Here is a 21,163-nt window from a genome sequence, read left to right as displayed (position 1 = left end):
CGGGAGTTTCCCATCTTCCCATCCTGTGGCTCTGAGCGGCGTCAGATCTTGTCAGGTGCTGAGTAAACCTTCCGAGGACCAGGGAGCATGGCGTGTTTTGGCAAGGGCTTCTCACCTGCATGGTTAATGGGGGTGCCTGTGGGACAGACTGCAGGGCGGGACATAGCTGGGCAGGAGCCCCCTGCCTCGGGCAGTGACTGGGCCAAGTTTCCTTCCCGGAGCACTAATCAGTGTGAGAACAGTTGTTGCCGGGAGAAGGGTAACGGGACAGTGTGGGCTGAGTGAGAGATGAGAAGCAGAGACAGTACTAATTCAAATTCTCATAGAACTTAGGTCATCTTACTCCCCTTTATCAAAGAAAAAAGCCTGGGCCGACAGGATCCCGAGCACCTGCCCTCCAGCCTGGGGTTCCTTCCGCCTCCTCAGGCCACCAACAGCATCTTGGGTTTCTACAGCGCCCTTGTGCTAAAGATGCAAAACATCTATGTTTGTTTGGTTTTTTGTTTGTTAGTTTTTAAACAGATTGCTGTGTGGTGGGAGTAGGAAAGGGATTTACTATTTCACAGCTGAGGCAGCTCGGAGAGGGTGGGCCCCTTGCTAAGGGTCAGAGCCACCTCTGGATTCTCTTCATCCTGCTCACCTTTGCGGCTGCCCTTTAGGGGCCGGACCTTGGGAGCACATCGGCTTGGCTTGGGGCTCCTGCTCGGTTCTCTTACACAGCCAGGAGCAGGTGGGCCTCCGCGTGGTCGCAACGCTGAGCCATAGGGATGGAATTAAACTGCAAAGTCATCTCTGGCCTAAGCTTTTGAAAACAGAGCTTAAAAGACAATATGATCTTCGCTGTGAAAAATTTAATTTTTCTGACTAAGGTTTTACCTCTTGAGAAGTGGGGATTTTAATTCAACCAGGCCCAATCCTCATTTGGAGACAAATACTGTGTGGCCAGCCTGAATGATTTATCCTCATCAGTAGCCTAATATATATTGTGACCCTCACTCTGAAGTCAGCTGGATACTGAGTTCCTCAATTTAAATGCTCAGTGGTGGTCTTCATGTTCATCGTCCCCCACCTTCCCGTTAAGAATTATTCAACAGATCATTTCCTTGCTCCTTTGCTACTCAGCCGAAGGAGTTATGGATTTAATAAAATCAATCCGGCCCGAAGCAGCAGCTCTGAGGTCAGGGTGTACACGGCACCGCAGCGCAGACTGGCTCGTTTAACTTACGTTAGCGTTTGGACTTAATTGATTGGAAGAGGCGGGGGAAGATGGTGCTCAGAAGCGACAGGAGCGGAAGACTGTGGACAGGATTCTAGAATTGCTCATCTTGCTTTCTGGACTCTGTGAGCAGCCTGTGGTGTGGGCTTTAAGGAAACAGGTTTGGAGCCAGGCCGACAGCGTCTGGATCTTGGACTTCTGACTGGAGGGCCTTCCTTATACAGGTGAACCCCTCGGAGCCTTGGTTTTCCCCAGTGTAAATGGGGAAGGAATGCCAACCGCCAGCTGGTGTTATGTGGTCAAGCTGGTGTGATATGGCTGTAAACTGCTTGATGTGATACTGGTCACATTGAGGCCCCTCATTGGCAGCTGCTGTTATTTTGTGCTCCCAGAAAGACTTTTAATAACTTCTCCCAGTAAGTCATCCATGCAAGCCCCAACACAACCGTCTGCTCTTCCATTGCACCTGGGCCAAGGAGAGCTGCCGGCATCTCAGTGGAAGAGGCAGGGTTTGAAGGTTGCCCAGGCAGAAGTGGAGGAGGGGTATGAACTCTTAAAGGCATTCTCTGGGAAAATTCCTATCATTGCATTTACCACACCACTTAATTAACAGGCAAGGCTACATTAGCCCACCGGGCATCATTAGGAGCTAAGCAAGCATGTTGCCAAGGAACATGTCATATATCATTTTAAAAGGCTGCTTGGGGGTCAGCAGGAAACAGGCCTGGGTCTCCCCAGAAGTCTCTGGTGGTCCCGGCCACAGGGATGCAGCTATAAAGAAACCCTTGTATGTGTCCTACAGGGAGAGACTCAGATGTAATCTATTTACTTTTCTTCTCACTGCAAAAAGTCTCCTTTCACCGGGTTGGTTGGGGCTGGGTTGTTGATCGGCACTTTGAATGCAAGTGACATGAAAACAGATGTGGAAGAACCAGTTGGCCGCAGCAGCCTGGCTGTCCCGTGGAAGGCTGAACCTGTCTGCGCCTGGCCTCCTGTGACCTCCTGGCACTTGGAGCAGGCGTACCTGTGGGCGCGCACCTGTTTGTGCGTTCACACCCTCACGTCTGTCTAAGGGTCCTCTGCTGTCCTGTGGTCTGCAAGTGCCCCCACGGGACTTCTTGCAAACCTACTTGGCTCTTCTTATCTTCGGGGTCTGTGGGACACTACCAGGAATAGGCTCGAGGTTAGCAAGAGGCGAGGCCACCCTTTGCCCCCCCCTCAGAGGTAGCGTTTGCTTTAAAAACAGAAGCAAAACACACCGTCCAGATTCTCATTCGCTGTGTGCCTCTCACTACTGCCCTTTTCTCTGTCAGCTGCCCGGGGTCCTCCTCATGTCTTCTCAGCGGCTCCAGGGATGGGGCAGAGGCCCTGAGCCCAGAGGTAGGAGACCCACCTGCTTTGTCTCTCTTACACCCAGAGCGGAGTGACACATGCCCAGAGGAGGCGGAGGCCCCTCCTGAGCGGGCCGGGGCAGAGAGGGCGTCTGGTGGCTCCACGCTGGCTTTGGACACCAGGGGCTCGTTGCTGTTAAATCCCCTCAAAGCCAACTGTATACAGTATTTTAAAACATGTTTTTTTTTTCTTAAGGTATTCTGGCAATTGGATCTGTTATTTGCTGCGGTGACAATTAAAATAGGATAGATCTATATTGGAAAAAATATGCGAATACATATTCCTTTCAGACCTGTTCTCGTTACAGAAAGTCTTTGGCTAGAAGTGACTGTCTTTTGAAACAGCGTGACTTAGGAGGCCCTCCGTAAGCCCATGCCGGAGGAAGCCTGCCTGCACACACGAAAACTGACCAGTAACTGGGTAGGTGAAGCAATAAGAGACATGAGTATATAAAAAGGTTTAATACTTTCTCTCTTTGCTTCTCTGAGTTTGTTCTGTGGGTGCACACACTTTAATTGCCCCTGTTCAAAAATTGTGCTACATTTTTGCACATCTGTATGGCCACACCCGAAATACAACTTGGACCTTTTCAGATACAAGGTCGGAGGGCCCAGGTGACAGATCTCCTACAGAGACTTGTGTGTGAGGAGTGAGGTCCATTTGGCTTTCCCACCCTGAGACTCCACCTCAAATCATTTTATTTTCACATTTTCCCGAAATCTATGGCCTCCGTCCATTATTGACCGAGGAGGGGTCTCAGAGGTGCCCGGAGACAGCTCGCTGAGGACTGCAGATAGGCCCTCCTCTGCCTTCCGTCCGCATCAGCCCCTCCTCGTGGTTGTCGTCAGCAAAGTGGAAGTGCACTGCGTGGGGCCACCGCGCGCTGTATAAGAAGGCCAGTAAAGCTGGTGCGTGTCTCTTTAAGGTGTCTGAAGCATCGTTGGGAAACATAGTGCATATGAAAATACGATGTCCCCCAAAATCCAGTCTGCCAAAAGATGGATTAAAATGAAAAAGCAAAAGTAGTTCTGTGCTGGCCGGTGGTTCAGTTGGTTGGAGCGTTGTTCCGTGCACTGGAAGGTTGTGGGTTCGATCCCCTGTCAGGGCATGTACAGGAGGCAACCAATCAATGTTTCTCTGTCGCATCAATATTTCTGTCTCTCTCTCTCTCTCTCTCACACGCACACACACACACACAATCAATAAAAAAACATATCCTTCAGTGAGGATTTAAAAAAAATAGTTTTGCTGTTGTAAAAAAAAGCAAAAACTGAATCCATTTTAAAGTAGAGTTCATTTCAGACAACTGTGGGAATTATGGTTGCATCAGAACGTAAATGCTATAAACATTGGAAGTGTAAATGATACAATAAAAATCGGGGTGGGCCAGGAGGGGCGGGACAGGGAGCTCCAGCAGGGTCCTAGCAGGGAATCCAGCCATACTATCTAATGTTGAAGCATGAATTGTTAAAAAAACAACTCAACCCTATTAAATTCGTTTATAAATTTAAACATATGCACATCCAGGGCAGGGGGTGCCTACTTAAGGGTTATAGTGCCCCCGAAGAGCAAAGTGGCATGAAACAGACCACGCGGGCGAGGTGCCCCCGGGGGCAGGCCCTGGCCCTCGCCTCACTGGGCACAGGCGGCACCGCCCGCTGTGCCCCTCACTTCCTGCGTCATCTGTCCGAACTGGCTGTGAACTGTCCTGCCCTCCCTCCTGCCACCTGCCTGCCCCTCCGCAGGCATCCCCGCCCAGCTCAGCCGCCTGGCCTGGCCGCTGCGCCTTCCCTTCGTCACGCTTTCAGCCTAGGCGTGCATGGTCATGTCGGAGAAGTTTGACTAATGGGCCTCCCCAGGCACCCACGCGGGTCAGGACTGTGCCTCTGCAGGCCGGCGAGTGTGCAGGGGAAGAGGGTGCAGGGGGCACGTGCAGCCTGCCTGGAAATGTGACTGGGAGCAGGTTCGGGGATGAACAAGTGGCCCATTGGGTGCAGGGCCCACGGTCGCAGTGAGAATTTTAACACCTGCTTTGCTCCATGAGCAGCAACTGAGCAGGACCTTTCCCTTCTGTACACAACAGTCCCTCAAAAGTGCAGTTAACCCCACCTGGCTGCGCCATACCCTAAACCTACCTGGTCCTTTCGGGAGAGGGTGAGGGCCAGGGTCTTGGGGTGGCCTTGTGTCCCCCTTCCACCAGGCTCCCCAGCACCACCCACTTCTCCAGCACCTTCTGGCCTCAGGGTGCCTGACACCGTAAGGGCCACCGTCGAACCCTCTGTTTCACAGGGGAACTGAACACCTGATCCCTGACCTGCTCATGTCCAGGAGTGTCCCCTCTCGGCTCTTCGCAGAGACAACAGCCCCAGTGCAGCCAGCTGCCCCCCAGCCTGTCCAAGGGAGGGCCAGCAATCCCTGACCTAGGACATGGGCCTGGTCCAGGTCTCTCCTTCACCGCTACATCGACCCTTCCTGGGGCTTCCTGGCTTGCTTTCTGGCACGTTCCATGGTGTGTGTGTGTGGGGGGGGGTGCAGTGTGAGGTGGCAGGCGTGTGCTGCTGCAGGTCCTCTAGGCTGGGACGGGGATGTTGAGTGCCCTCAGGGTGGCCTGTTCTCTGAAACAAGGAATCACAGCGCATGGTCTCAAGAGGGCTGGATTCAGGCTCCTTCTTGGAGATGTAAAGACGCAGGTGTCCTGAGCTGGCTGTCTGACCCAGGAGTGGGGGCTTTCCACTACCTGCTACCAGGAGCTTAACCAGGAGCATGAAAAATGTATAGATGGTGTTGATGTTGGCAATTGCTTGCAGACCTGCAAGCTTGACAAGTCACAGTCTCTCCACCTTCCCCCCTCCAACGCCACCCATTTTCCCCTGCCCCTGCCTTACTTCTCAGGGCCCACTGAAGGCAGGGCTGGAGGAGGGACGGCACAGGGCGGAGGACCCTAGGTGAGCAGCAAAGCTGCGCGATTCTTCTACCGTCATCTATTGGAAGAGGACTCAAAAATTGAGAGCTTGTTGTGGCTGGCATCGCATGCTGAGTCAACAGGAAACTGGGTACTCAGACTCAATAGGCTCTGAGTTGAAAATGAGTTACCATTTATTGAGCTCTTACTGTGTGCAGCACTGTTGGATTTTTGACATATATTCTCTAATTTTGGCAACCAATCTGCTGGCGGGGAAATTACTCCTGATTTGCAGATGAGGAAATGGAGGCTGAGTAAATGCCATATTTTACTGGGGTTCAGTGAATTGTCCAGTGCACCCCATACCCAGTTAGTAGCAGGCCCCGGGTTCCACCTCTGATCTGTGTGACTCTGCAGACCAGACCCTGTCCACTGCCCAGCTCTTGATTCAGTGCTGCGCCCCTTGCACCCATTCTCAAAGACGTCTGTCACGTGCGTGGAACAGTGTGCTGCTGAATGGGCGCGGTGCACTTTGGTGTCTCCATGAGCCTGGGAGCTGGCAGGGTCCCTTCTCCTCCCAGCCTCATGTCTCCCCCACACGATGAGGCGGTTGGCTCTGCTGTGGTGGCCTTGGGAGCAGAGTTGCAGAGGCTGGGCCTCTTTGAGTGGAGGAGGCTGCGAGCCCACTACCTGTGGAGCTTGACCTTGGCTGAAGGGCTGACCTCTGGTGAAGCAGCCCTGGGAGCTCCGTGTAGGAGCCTCTGGCTGCTGCCCAAGCAGCGCAGTCTCCCGGAGACAAAGGGGCCATGTTTCGAGAGCCAGTCCAGGGTGGCAGACATATGGGTGGCTTCTGAAGCTCCTAGCTGAGTGGCTTTGCTGGGCCGCGATGGGAGCTGTGACCTGGCTCTTCCAGGATGAGGCGAAGGCCCCAGGGAGGGACGCTCCTGCTGGTGCCTACCAGGGCGGGGAAACGTGAACCCCTCGCCCAAATCCCTGCAACTCACACTCTTTTCTGGCCTTTTTCATGGTCCCCCTCACGCCCATGTCTGGTGAAGCCTGTGCCTGGCCTCAAGCAGAGCAGGGTGAGTGGGACCAGGAGCAAGTAGAGGTGACAGCTCTGAGGAGCAGTTTCCCAGAAAACAGCTATTGAGAAGCAGCTAGGTATGATCGATTTCCACTCCAACTCTGTGAAGCCGTCAAACGCCTCTTAACCTCTCCAAGTCTGTTTCCTCGTCTCTGAAATATGGGGAGACCAAAGGAGGGCCTGGAAACTACGTCCACATGAAAACCTGCACATGGACATTCATAGCAGCCTTACTCACAGCGGCCAAGACTTAGAGGCAACCGCAATGTTCTTCAGTGTGTGAATGGATAAACAAACTGTGGTACAGCCAGACAGGGGAACATTATCTAGCATGGAAAAAGAAATGGGCTATTAAGAAAAGACACGAAGAAATCTTAAATGCATTTTACTAAGTGAAAGAAGCCAATCTGAAAAGGCAACTGTCTTATAAACTGTCTGATTCTAAAGATTTGACATTCTGGAAAAGGCAAACGGCAGAGACAGTAAAAAGATCAGTGGTCACCAGGGGTTGGCGGGAGACAGGGATGACCAGGTGGAGCACAGAGACTCTTAGGGCAGTGAAACGTCGCTGTGCATTGTCAGGGTGGGTGCGTGGCATTATGCATCTGTCCAGGCCCATAGGAAGTACGGCACCTAGAGTGAGCCCTAAGGTAAAGTGTGGACTTCGGATCATAATGATGTGTCCTTGTGGATTTATCAACTGTAACATACTGTGTGTACCGCTCTGGTACATCAATGTTGATGATGGGAGAGGCTGTTCCTGTGTGTGTATGTGTTGGGGGAATATGGGAACCATTTGTATACTTTTGCTTAAGTTTGCCATGAACCTAAAACTGCTCTAAAAAGTGAAGTCTATGTTTTAAAAATAGGGGTAGAAACGTATCATAGTACTGATTATATAAAATCACATAAGTGTCTGGAATGTTGCAGATAGTGAATAATGGTGTTCATGGTCATTGCAATGTAGGTACATAATGTTTTCTTGTTCCTTTTCTGTGGTATTTTTTCCATTAGTAAAAAAATATATGTTCATTGCAGAATTTTAGAAATTGTAAAGAAAGATAAAGCACCTGAAGTCCCGTCACTCACGGCAAGCATGTCACCTTCCTTTCAGGTACCTCTCTGTGCTTAATAGAGACACAGGCATGGGCATACTTTTATATTATCAGGACCATAAAACACAACACTTTTCTCTTCAATGATGTGCTTGTGGACATCTTCCTAAGTTGCCCATTATTAACCTGTATCATCTTATATAATGGCTCAATAGTATATTGTTTTAAAATATATCATAACTATAACAGGTTTCCTGTAGATGGACATGGGATATTGCTAACATTTCGTTGTCATAAACAACTATGTGATGAACATTTTAGTGAAGATTTATTTACATACAAATAAATATATGGTTGGGACAAATTCCTGCAGGAAAAAGCAGAGAATGGCAATGAGACGTCCATACATCTGAACTAAGTGTATTTGCTGTTGCTCCTTCTCTCTCTCTTTTTTAAAATAGTTTTAGATTTACAGAAGTTGCAAAGATAGCACAGAGTTCTTATATACCCAGCTTCCTGTAATGAGAACATTTTGTATAACCACAGTATAGTTGTCAAAGCTAAGGAACCAGTCCTGCCTGGAGCGGCTCGGTTGGGTGTCGTCCCACAGAGTGAAAGGTCGCGTTAGATTCCCAGTCGGGACACATGCCTGGGTTGCAGGTGCAGTCCCCAGTTGGGGCATGTACGAGGGCAACTGATTAATGTTTCTCTCCCTCTCTTTCTTCCTCCCTTCGCCTCTCTCTAAAAATAAATACATAAACTCTTTATAAAAAAAGAATGGGGAGCTCTTGAAGGAATGTGTGAGAAGGGAGCCAAGGCTGGGACCCCGAGACTGGGGACTGTCCCCACTCACTTGCTCGGGAGGGGAGGACCAGGGCAACCTTTACTCCTGCTTTTTAAAAACTTTTGTAACGATGCCATTTTCCAAAGCACATTGTTTTTGCTTTTTCCGGATTTCTCTGTAGCGTCTAAGAACAAAATGATTTTACAACTAAAAGCTGTTTGCATGCTTTGTTTGGAAATGATTAGCCAGGGCAGGGGGGTGGAGGCGGAGTCGGTAAACCAAGGATTACCCACCAGGAGCTCGGAGGGGCACGGAACCCACAGAACTGAGTAGAGGTGGGAGAGGGCGGGGTGTTGGAACTTTAGCAGGGCAGGGGTGGGGGGGCCTCCATGTTCCAGGCCTTCCGTGTGCAGTTCACATCAAGAACCCGCCCTTTGAACGGCTGTCACCCCCACTCTCTAGCTGAGGAGGCCCACGGTCAGAGAATTTCAGTAGCGTGCCCAGGTCCAGGGAGTTGGTGCAACAGCGACAGGAGGCCGGGCCTTCCTCAGAGCCCCTCCTCTTTCTGTGACACACAGTGCGGCCAGGCCCCCGAAGGAGGAATGCGGAAGGCGGTGAGGTCTGTGCTGGGGCTGAGCTGCGAGAAGGCCTGGGCACCCAGAGCGTGGGTGCGCGGCTCCTGGAGCCGGCAGCGGTCATGCTTCCCCCCCCCGGGCCTCAGAAGTGGCTTTGGCTGTACAGGGTGAGAAGCTGCCCTTCGCTGACCTGGGAGTGACCCCCACGACAGAGGCCCGTGGGCTCCCTGTCAGCCAGGCTCTACCTCCTGCGTGTCTGGCCGCCCCCTCACCCCACCTTGGTTCCCGCTGGAGGGGGAGGAAGGTTCAGTGGGAAGCTCCATGTTACCTCCAGTCTTGCCTGAAGGTCTGGGGTGAAAGGGTCCTCAAGATTCCTTACCAATGGAATGCCTCTGGCTCAGAAAATCCGCCTCGCAGGTTAGGCAGGAGATTGTGCGCCTGTGAGTGAGCGTCTGTGGGTGGCATGTGCAGCTGGGCTGGAGCAGGAACTAACTCCGGCAGCCCTGGGGATTAAGGGGAGGTTTGTCGCTTCCGCGTTTTGGGAAAACAGCCTCCCTGCACAGGGCGTTCCGTCTGCTGGGCACACGGTCTCTGGGCTGAAGTGGAAGGACTGCCATCTCCGGGCACGGGTTGCCATGGCCTCCGGGCCTGACCCCTTGTGTCAGGTGGTGACTTTGATGGGGACAGTGAGGGACTGAGGAGGCCAGGAGCAGGGCTGGGGGAGGTAGACAGGGGGTCCTGGCCTCCCCCTTGCCCGTCTCCTGCTGGTGTGTAGAGATGGTTCTGTGAAAAACCCCCATCTGTTTGGTCCCAAGGGCACTGGGTTCCCAGTATGGCCCGGGGTCTGTGTTGTGGCTTGAATTGTACCTCCACCCCAAAACATGTTGCAACCCTAACCTCCAGTACCTCAGAATGTCACCTTATTTGAAAATAAGGTAGTTGTAGATGTCATTAGTAAGCAGGTGGTGGTCCCCTAATCCAATATGACTGCTGTCCTTGGAAAAAGATGACCATGTGGAGACAGAGGCACACAGGAAGAAGGCCATGCAAAGACGGCAGGAGGCAGAGACTGGAGTGATGCAGCCACAAGCCAAGGAGCCCTGGAGGTTGCCTGCAAGCCGTCAGGAGCCGGGAGGAGGCAGGGGAGGCCCCTCTACAGGTTCTGGAGGCAGCGTGACCCTGCCAACAAGGTGATTTCAGACCTCTAGCCTCCAGAACTGAGAAAATGATTTGCAGTTTTAAGCACCTGTTCATGATGCTTTGCTATAGCAGCTGGGAAGCTAATAGAGTCTGGGAGCTGAGGCTGGGCTGTGCGAGCCCTCTCTCCATCCTGACTCCTGGTCCGTCCTTGGCGAAGGGCTGTCTTTGATTTGCATTATTTTTCCTTACAGTTGGCCCTTCTGTTTCCATAGGCCCCTCTTCCCAAGCCAGAAAGCACATTTATTCCTCAAAACATCCCTGGGAATGGAGACAGCGTCTGCAGCTGGAGAGAAGGATGAGAGAGGAAGGGAGAGTTCTGTTTTCTAGATGACGGCATTAAGGTTAAGAAATGCCCGCTTTCCCTGAGACACTACAGTTAGAACCTAGGAATGGTACTCCCTAATCCTTTGCTGCCTCTTGTTGGGGTGATCCTCGTCCTATGTGTTCCGTGATGTCACAGCTCCCTGTCTCCCCTTGGCCCCTGCCACAAGGGACTGGGAGTCACCTGGAGTCTGGTCCATTCTTTAAGCTCCCCCAAGCCTCCCATGCCACAAAGCCTTCCCTGATAGCTGTGGCCGACAGGCATCTGTGTCTTCTGAGCAGGTTTCCTAGGTCTCAGCCCCTGCTGTGGGCTGTCTCGCCCACTAGTTATCCTTGCACATGTGTCCTGTCTGCCCGGCCAGCCTGAGTTCCCCTGGCATCCTGTCTTACCTTCAGGCCAGCACAGGGCATGGGGACGTCCGTGCTCAAGACATCGAAGCTGCTGCCAAAGATGATGGAGGCTGAGCCTTCCTGGGGTCTGTTGTGCCACCTCAAGTCCCTCTTCCTTCCTCGCCTAGAGCGAGCACTAGCTGAAGGCTACGGAGCACGTGGATGCCAAGGGCAGGGCTGACCTAGCAGCACCTTGTCCTGAGCTGCCTCGGAGGAGAGGTGACTCGCGGGGGTTGAACCACTGAGTCCCAGCAGAGTGCGGCCCTGCCATTGGAATCTCATGGGTGTCGCACTCAACACACCTGGCCTGCAGCTACCGGCTGTGGTCCGCGGGGCTTGCTGCTGTGTCTGGAGATGGGCAAGATGGCTCTGACTTCACCTCCATTGGCCTAAAAGCCCCAGGGTTGGCATTCCCAGGGGCCAGGAACTCTGAGGACGTGCCTCTGTGGTTTGCCCCAGTCTGTGATCACGCTGTCTGATGGACCCAAGTCACTGGTGCGCAAAGGTGCTTTATAAAAATCCTGGCTTTGAGTGCTAGGCGCACAGTGCAATATACAGCTCTGGTCTCCTACAAATGTACGCTTGAAACCTGTATGATCCTATTAACCAATGTGACCTCAATAAACTTAATACAAACTATAAAACATAGAATAAAATCCCAAAACACTCCTCTTAGAGTCTTGTCTCCTAGCTCTGTCCAGCTCAGCACTAAGGCCTACTAAAAAAGAAATCTTCCTGAGGTTTTGGTGTTTTCATGGGGGCCGTGTGTCAGAGAGAGTCAGAGTTGGGGGAAGGAGGGGAGGAGAGGAAAAGGGAAACTGAGAAACCCAGATGTACCGATGCAGATGTTCCTGTGTCAACAGTACAGGTTGCTGAAAGAGGAGGCTGGAGGACCTTCGCCTCTCCCGAGGCACCTTCTCATTAGTGAATTGGTGACAGCACTTGCTCTCTATGAAGCTGGGAGGGCTTCCAGTCCTTCCTCCTCCTCGTTTCCACGTGTTGACCTCCCCGGAGCATCCTTCATGCTTTGAGCACGGCCAGAGCTGCACAGGTGTGTCTCGGGAGCGGGGCCCGAACAATGATGCTGCATGTGGGCTCTGGCCTCGGCGCTACCTTATCAAAGCCTGGACGACTCTGGGCAATGAGGGCAGGGGAGCCTTGGCCTGCACATCCCCCTGTGCCCTTGACCGCTCCAGGGGTGAAGGTGGCCTTGTGCCAGGCAGAGATCGCGCCCGCTGTGGAGCCCAGAAATGCATGTGGGCACTTGTAGGTGTCTGGTGCATGCTCAGAGAACATGGCTTCATCCGTTCCTCCAGGAGAGAGGACGGCGTCCAGGAGAGTGAGGGAGGCCTAGACATGGGTGGGGAGTGAGGGTGGGGACATCGGTGGGCCTCATTTTCAGGCATGAGGGAGAGGAGCAGCAGAGCTTCTAAATGCCATCCCAGATGTGGCAGGGAGCTTTGGAAGGTTGAGTCCAAAGGTTGGAGGCTTCTGGAATCTCTGCGTGTCCCTGCATTTGTCAGGATGCTCCCTACAGATGTTAGTGGCAAAACCTGTGCAAGGAATGTGGCCCAGGTGCTTATCTTTGGGGGTGTAAGAAAGGGGGCAGCAGCGGAGAGTGAGGGTCTCATTTCAAAACTGCCCAAAAGAGCGGGAAGAAGAGACCTATCCTTATCTCAAGATAGAGTTTGCCGTGACAGCTTTAAGAAGAGTCTAAACATGCCAATTTTTTTTTTTTTTTTGAGCTTGTTAAAGGAGAGATGTCAGGAACCTGAGCCCTTACGAATCAAAAGTTGTCCCCTAGTGACCAGGTTATCCAAGCAAGTCCAGGCTGTTCTGGCCCTGCCACAAACCCTGCCCACTCCAGCCTGTTCCCCCGCCCCTTCAACTTTTCCTTCCTTCTGCCAAGGAGCCTCCAGAGAGAGCCCTTGCAGAACCTGGAAGATACTAGTAGCGGTGGCTCTGCCGCTAAGCTGTGTGTCATTAGGCACCTTGCTTTACCTTCTGGGCCTCAGTTTCCCCATCTCTAATGTAGTCCCTAAGGCTCATTAAGTCTTGCTTCCATGGAAGCGATTTGAGATGTTGTCTGTAGGCTATTTCAGCTGGGTTAGAGAGGCTACCCCCGCATTTCTAGAAGGGGCAGGGCAGAGATAGGTAACAGCCTTTCCTGCTGCTAATGATAATGCCTTTGTCCTTGGAGGGACTTTTAATGTGCAAAGACCTGTTCTCCCCTGTAAGTGCAAACATCCTTTTGTACCACGTAGGGCTGATAGGACCTATTTTTTACAGATGGGCAAAATGAGGCCCAGATGGGTTCATTCATTCCCCAGGGATCCGTGGTCCCTGCTGATCAAATTAATGTACATTAGTAGAAAAAACACCAGTCCAAAGCCAGATGATCTGACGGTGGGAAAGTCACTAAAGTCCTAAGCCTCAATTTCCTGTCTGTAAAGTGATAATAATAATGATTGCAGGGTCACACAAAATAACGGAGGGAAAATCTGGTTGCAGATGTGTGTAGCATACCTCGTTTTATTGTGCTTCACTCTTCATTGCTCTTCACAGATACCAGGTGCTTTACAAATTGAAGGTTTGCAGCAACCTTGCCTTGAGCAAGTCTGTTGGCGCCATTTTTCCAACAGCATTTGCTCACTTCGTGTCCCTGCATCACATTTTGATCATTCTATCATTATTTCCAACTTTTTCATCATTCTTATACTTGCTATGATGGCCTGTGATCAGTGATTTTTAATGTTATTATTGTAATTATTTTGAGGCACCATGAACCATGCCCATATAAAACAGTGAACTTAATAAATGTGTCTGGCTGTTCCCCCACTTCCCTTCATCTTCTTGGGCCTCCCTATTCCCTGAGACACAACAGTATTGAAATGAGGCCAGTGAATAACCCTACAATGGCCTCTAAATGTTCATGTAAAAGAAAGAGTTGCATGTCTGTCACTTTAAATCAAAAACTAGAAATGATTAACCTCAGTGGGGAAAGCATGTTTTAAGCCGAGATAGGCAGAAAGGTGGGCCTGTTGTGCCAGACAGTTACAGGTTGTGAATGCAAAGGTGTCCTTGAAGGAAAGTAAGACTGCTTCTCCAGAGGCCCCCGGAAGATAACACGGAGCAGCCTCATTGCTGACCTGCAGAGAGTTTTAGTGGTCTGGGTGGAAGATGGAACCAGCCACAACATTCCCAGAAACCAGAGCCTAATCCAGAGCAAGGCCCTAACTCTGTTCAATTCTGTGAAGGCTAAGAGGAGTGAAGAAGCTGCAGAAGAAAAGTAGGAAGCTAACAGGTTCATAAGGTTTAAGGAAAGAGGTTGTCTACCTAACATAAAAGTGCAAAGTGAAGCAGTGATTGCTGCCATAGAAGCTGCACCAAGTTACCCAGAAGATCTAACTGAGGTAACTAATGAAGGTGGCTATAGCAAATAACAGATTTTCAATGTAGACAGACAGCCTTCTATTGGAAGAAGAGTTTCTATGGATCTATGGATCTCCTCTCCGGCTGGATCTATGAGTTTCACAGCTGGAGAGGAGAGGTCAGTGACTGGCCTCAGAGCTTCAAAGGACAGGCTGACTTGGTTGTTAGGGGCTAATGCAGCGGGTGACTTTAAGTTGAAGCCAGTGCTCACTTACTATTCTGAAAATCCTAGGGCCCTTAAGAATTACACTGAATCTATTCTGCCTGTGATCTGTATATGAGATAACATAGCCTGGATGGCAGCACATCTGTTTACAACATGGTTTAATGAATATTTTAAGCCCACTGTTGAGGCCTATTGCTCAGACGAAACGACTCCTTTCAAAATATGTTGTTTATCGACAATGTACCTGGTCACGCAAGAGCTCTGATGGAGATGTACAAGGTTAATGTTGTTATGCCCATTAACACAACATTTATCCTGTAGTCCATGGGTCAAAGAATAATTTTGACTTCCAAGTCTTCTAAGGGATATATTTTGTAAGGCTACAGCTCCATAGATAGTGCTTTCTCTAATGGATCTGAGCCAAGTAAATTGAAAACCTTCTGGAAAGGATTCACCATTCTATATGCCATTAAGAACATTTGTGAGTCATGGGAAGAGGTAAAAATATCAACGTGAAAAGAGGTTTGGAAGAAGTTGATTCCAACACTTGAGGGTGACTTTGAGGGGTTCAAGGCTTCAGTAAACGAATTAACTGCAGCTATGGTGGAAATAGCATGAGAAATAGAATTAGAAGCAGAGTCTGAAGATGTGACTGAATTGCTGCAATCTCATGATAAAACTTCCTATGGATGAGCAAAGAAAGTGGTTTCTTATGATGAAATCTATTCCTGGTGAAGATGATGTGAAGATTGTTGAAATGGCGACAAAGAATTTAGAATATGACATAAAGTTAGTTGATTAAGCAGCAGCAGGGTTTGATAGGACTGACTCCAATTTTGAAAAAAGTTCCACTGTGGGTGAAATGCCATCAAACATCATCATATGCTACAGAGAAATTATTTGTGAAAAGAGGAGTCAATGCAACAAACTTCACTGCTGTCTTATTTTAAGAAATTGCCACAGCCACCCCAGCCTTTAGCAACCACCACCTTGATCAGTCAGTGGCCATCAACCTTGAGGCAAGACTTCACCAGCAAAAAGATTATGACCCATGGAAGGCTCATATGATGGCTAGCATTTTTAGCAATAAAGTATTTTTAATTAAGGTATATACATTTTTTTTTAGCTGTAATGCTATTGCACACTTAATAGACATAACTTTTATATGCACTGGGGAACCAAAAAATTTGCTTGACTTGTTTTATTGCAATATTCACTTTATTGCAGTGATCTGGAACTGAACCTGCACCATCTCCCATGTATGCCTGGCAGGCACTGGTTAATGCTCACCATATGCAATGGCCTGGAGAGCCAGGCATCATCCTCACGGCCTTCTCCCACCCTCCACTTCTCTCCTGCATGTTTTTCCCTCTAGGAGCTAAACGCAGCCCTTCAAGGTTTTTCTCTGGGAAGCCCCTAACCCCCCTGTGGTTTTTCTCCTGCAGACTGCAAATTCACCTGCCACCCGGAGTGCCGCAGTCTGATCCAGCTGGACTGCAGTCGGCAGGAAGGCCCATCCCGGGACAGACCTTCTCCAGAAAGCACCCTCGCTCCCACCTTTGGCCAGGTAGGCAGCAAAGCTTGAGGACCAGGGTGCAAACAGCCTTTGCAGGCACCTTGGGCTGCACTGTCTCTCCAGGACTCTGGTGAGCAGGGGGTGGCATGAGAATTCTACATGTGCCAGATGTTAGGGTCCCCTTCTAGTAGATGGGGTTCACAGATGCACATTTTGATTCTGCATCCAGTTGTGAAGTGTGTAGGTGGGCTACTTTTTCTGCCCGCCACACCGCCAGAGTGATTCTCTGATACCAGCAGGGTGTCTTACAATTCAATTTCACTCTCTGCTCCTCCACCTCTTCAGATGCCTTGTGACCAACCAGCTGTAGATTGCAAGTTACCACAACTCCCTCCTTGGGTTTGATTAATTTTCTGGAGGAGCTCACAGAACACAGTGAAACATGTTACATACCAGATTATTATGAAAAGGTATGACTCAGGAACCACCAGGTGGAAGCGACGCATAGGGCAAGGTGTGTGGAAAGGGGCACAGAGCTCCCGTGCCCTCTCCGCGTGTGTTGCTCTCCCTCCACGTGTTTACCAACCCGGAAGCTCTCTGATTCCTGTCTTTTTGGGTTTTTATAGAGACTTCATTATATAGTCTTCATTGGTGGAATCATTGGCCATTAGTGATTGGTTCAACCTCCAACCCCCTCCCTTCCCTGGAGGTCAGGGGGGTGGGGCTGAAGTTCCAACACTCTAACACTTGGTAGGTTCTGCTGGCAACTAGCCCCCATCTTTAGGTGGGATCCAAAAGTCACCTTATTAACATAACAAGAAATACCTTGGTTGCTCTCATCACTCAGGAAATTCCAACGGTTTTAGGAGCTCTGTGCCTGAAATGGGGACAAAGACCAAGTGTATATTTCTTATTATGAATCACAACAGCACACACTCCTTTGCAAGAGACTGAGGGGATGGAATAGGACAGTGACACAGAGAGGTCTGTAGTCCCCGGTACAGAGCCTGCTTTGGCCTTGGGCTTTAAGCCAGTGGTGTGGGTGTGGGTGGGGCAGCAGGGTCTCAGAGAAGGCTCCTGAAGATCCCTTAAGGCCTCATAGCCCTGGAGCAGTGGGAATGTCAGGGCTGCCAACCAGGCCAGATGAACTTTAGAGGGGCTAGGCAAATATTTCCTCCCTGTGTTAAAGGGCCAGGAAATGTGATGCCTAAAGCACATCTTGCTTCTGGACTTTGCCAAGGCACTTGAATTAGGATGTCTGTACCTTGATATCTAGGATTTAGAAGGGCACCAGGAGAGCTTTTTTTTTTTTTTTTTTTTGACTCTTGCATTGAACAAGAATTTATTGAGTATCACTGTGCCAAGTACTGGTGAAAGTGGGGTTAATAAATGATACATCACATTTTATATCCTCAAAGAGCTTACATTCTGGCAGGGGAGGCAGAATACAACCAAATAGTATATACTGTGATACAATTTGCCATAAAAATATGAATCAAGTGTTTTGAGCCTAAAATACAATTGTTTCTGTTGGGAAAAATCGTGGAGGACTTCCCAAAGGAGGTGACATTTGATCTGAGTCTTAATGTATGAATCAAAGTTTGACTGTCAAGGAAGTAAGGAGTGTTCCAGGATGCCATCCATTTATTCATTTAACAAATATGCTTTGAATGTTGACCATGTGCAGGCCCAGGAATGCCTGGAACTTAGTGATGAAGTAAACAGATATGACTCCTGCCCTCCAGTGCTTGCAGTAGAGTAGGGAAGCAGGACTTTAAACAAAGAAACCCCATGTTTATGAAGGAAACGTATTGTGAGAGACAATACAGACATTGGATAACTGGTTATTTCCTGAAGAGAATCTGAGGGAACCTGGGGAAGCAGGGGTTTAGCCCCAAGACCCCAGACTAGCCATCCACATGTTTTTGCTGACCATGATGCGCACGATCAATCTTCCGATCCGCCCATGGGTGTTACCAGCCTCTCAGCTGTTCCCCTGTGCCTTGTTCTCCCACTGGGAAGACGTTACTAGAAAGCACATATCATGTTTGTTTTTATAAAAATGATATGGAATCACCCCTGGCCAGTTGTCTCAGTGGGTTGGAGCGTCGTCCCATACACCAAAAAGGTTGCAGGGTTGATTCCCAGTGAGGGCCCACACCTAGGCTTCGGGCTTGATTCCCAGTCGGGGCATGCGTGGGAGGCAACCGATCAATGTTTCTCTCTCACATCTCTCTCTCCTTCTCTGAAGTCAATGACCATATCCTCGACTGAGGATTTAATAAATGAGATTGAATCAGTTCTAAAATGTATATTTTAAAATTCTATATATCCTCCACACACTTTGGAATAGTAACTGCGTATGGTGTGGCCTGAATGTAACCCAGCCTCTCCCCAGGGCCTTGTCTCTAGCCAGAACCTGTCTAACCAGGTTCCAGGTTGTGGGGGAGGGCGGGGGAGGCAGGAAGAGGCGAGGGCACAAGTTAGGCTCCCGAAGCCCTGGTGAACAATGCAGATTTTTGCTGAAGGCATTCCTCAGCACACCATATAGCACGCCATATTGCAACATTTCCTAAAAATCTTATTTCAATGGCTCTCTGTTTTCCCAATTTTCTGTCTCATTTGGGAGCTTCCAAGTCTCTCTTCTTTCAGTTCCCCTCTACTTTGCCCATCTCCCAGCCTGGAGCCTGCTCCCCCCATTACTTCTGGGCCTCATCTATTCCTTCTTCTAAAGTTGCAGGTCTTGAAAGGGGCGATTTTGCCCCCTTCCCCTGGGGGACATTTGGTGGTTTCTGGAGATGTTTTTGATTGTCACAGCTGGAGGGTGCTCCTGGCATCTAACAGGTAGAGGCCAGAGGTGCTGCTGAACATCTTCCAATGTGTAAGACAGTCCCATAGCAAAGAATTATTTGGCCAAAATGTTAATAGTACCAAGAAACTTTGCAAACTACTTTTGACAAAGTTGAATCAGTCACAACACCTTCTCCATACACGGCACAAATCTTTTATGTGTGTGTGTGTGTGTTTCAGTTGCGTTTTTACCTTCTTGAAATAATAAAGCATAATAAGCTGAAAATGTTGCATATTTTCTTCCATCTTCAATATTAAAATGGCCGCACAAAAGTTCACCAATTTAGGTAAGTTTTTTTATAGTTTAATGTATTTTAATAGCAAACTTACAGGGACAGCACAGAAGACAGACAACATTAAAAACATACTTGCATGTAGGACAACTTGTTAGAAAGGTATAGTAGTAAATAGATGGAATCTACTGTATGATGAAAATGCTACAAACACCATTTAGTTGCCATCAATAAGAAATTTACTTGTTTTTTAAAAAAAATCCAAATGCTGGCATTGTCCAGAAAAATTTAACAAGTTTATTTATATTGTTATAAAGTTGAACTGCTGAAACTTGTTCACTGAAAAATCTTGACTCACGTCAATGTTTTATATCCCCATATGTATATTAAAAAAAACACACACAAATGAAAATGGAAAAACTGCCAATACCTGATCGCTGTCCCCTATTTTCTGCTTGCAGTCATATACTTAGGTACCTTTTGGACCCATGGGAGAAAAAAATATCTAATGTTCAGAACTACCAATAGCAGGAAAAAGAGAATTTTTTTTAAAAGAATGAAATATTTTGCATTATAGGGGATCCTAGTAGCTCTGTCCTTCTGGCCTTTGGTGTATTCTTAAGCATGTTCTCCATGTATGCGGCATGCTAGCTGCATGTATTTTGGCATAATTGTTACACACTTGTCATGGACAGCACACAGATTGGTGTCTTCAAAAAGGCTAACCAAACAGGCCTCGCTTGCCTCCTGCAAAGTACCAGTAGCTGCGCTGTGGAAGGACAGATCTGTTTTGAAGTCCTGAGCAATTTCTTGCTCCAGGCGCTGGAAGGGAAGTTTGCAAATCAGAAGTTCAGTGGACTTCTGATAACGTCTAATTTCAGGAAGTGCCACAGTACCAGGCCTGTAATGATGAAGTTTCTTCACCACCCCCGCCCCCCGGTAGAGGGCGCACTCTTGTGAGCGGCTTTGGTAGCCAGCGGCTTCCTTGGTGCTTTACCACCGGTCGACTTGCAGGCAGTCTGCTTTGTACGAGCCATGCTATAGAGACCTCATTACTTTACTTACCACCCCCCCCTTCTACTTTGCCTGGAGCTCCTAGAGCTGGAGGAGGCACAGGCATTAGAGAGAGACAGCCTGATAAGTTTTTTTTTAATGCACGCTGATATGACAGCTGTCACAATGCAATCTAACAAAATTGTTTCGAAGGAAGTTAAAGACAACTAAGCACTACTATAGCCATCGTTCGGAAAAAACTGAACGAACTTTAGAAGGAGTCACATAGAAACACACAAAAGGAGCCAGGAGTCCCCTGCGGGTGTGGAACAGCCCCAGCCAGCAAACAGCCTGGAGTGGGGCTTGCTCCGCCAGCTGGGAGGGCTGCTCTGTTTGCCTTGGACGAGCCTGACTGCGTGCTTCAGCACAAGCAGGGCAGGACCTGGCCTTCTATCAATAAAACCTGGGCCCTTCTCCAGGCCCACTTGCATTTTCTAAAAAGCTTGTTTGTGCTGATTTCCGCCTTAGCTTGATTTTCTGTTAAATACCAGGATGGACTTTCTTTCACCGTGACATCATCACCTGGGCTAGCTAACCTAATGTGCGAGTGCCATTTTGCTGAGGGGTTTATTGTGGCTGGGGCCTTGGTCTGAGCTCAGCTAGTTTGGGGACATATGGCTGTTAGGTTTCATCTTGGTGTCATTTCTCCTTTCTGCTCTTTAAGGGGGAAAAAAATCATTGATTTTCCTCCATCCAGAGAGAACTATTGTTAAACATTTTTTATTTTTTTTCTTCCTGTATATTCACACATTTTCCCAAACATTGTTGAGATCATCCTGTAGATAAATACCAACCTTTGAAAAGCAGTATCCCAAGGCCTGTCTTCCCTCTGCCATGCCTGAAGGAGGCGGAGGAGGGAGAAGGGGCAGGCGTGCGGGGCGGGGTGGGCTCAGAGCCCCATGTGGGCTTCTGCTTGTCTCTCAGGCAGAGGAACCGAGGAAGGGTGGCTGGTAGCTCCCCGTGCTTTTGTCAGCCACAGAGCCAGGGGTTGATG

General features: G+C 49.3%; 1 protein-coding gene across 1 annotated transcript in view; it reads left to right on the top strand.

Moving 5' to 3' along the window:
- The window catches only part of RASSF5 (Ras association domain family member 5), a 71,057-nt gene that overhangs the window by 10,716 nt on the left and 39,178 nt on the right, over positions 1-21,163 (top strand). Inside the window, exon 2 of the mRNA XM_054563278.1 lies at positions 15,963-16,084. Within this exon, the coding sequence (XP_054419253.1) occupies positions 15,963-16,084 (122 nt within the window). The remainder of the gene's footprint in view (positions 1-15,962; positions 16,085-21,163) is intronic.

This window comes from Pteronotus mesoamericanus, unplaced genomic scaffold (genome assembly GCF_021234165.1).
Source record: "Pteronotus mesoamericanus isolate MK-2021 breed Mesoamerican mustached bat unplaced genomic scaffold, CSHL_Meso_final scaffold_705, whole genome shotgun sequence".
NCBI classification, from domain to species: domain Eukaryota; kingdom Metazoa; phylum Chordata; class Mammalia; order Chiroptera; family Mormoopidae; genus Pteronotus; species Pteronotus mesoamericanus.
This window is presented reverse-complemented; position numbering and strand designations above follow the sequence as displayed.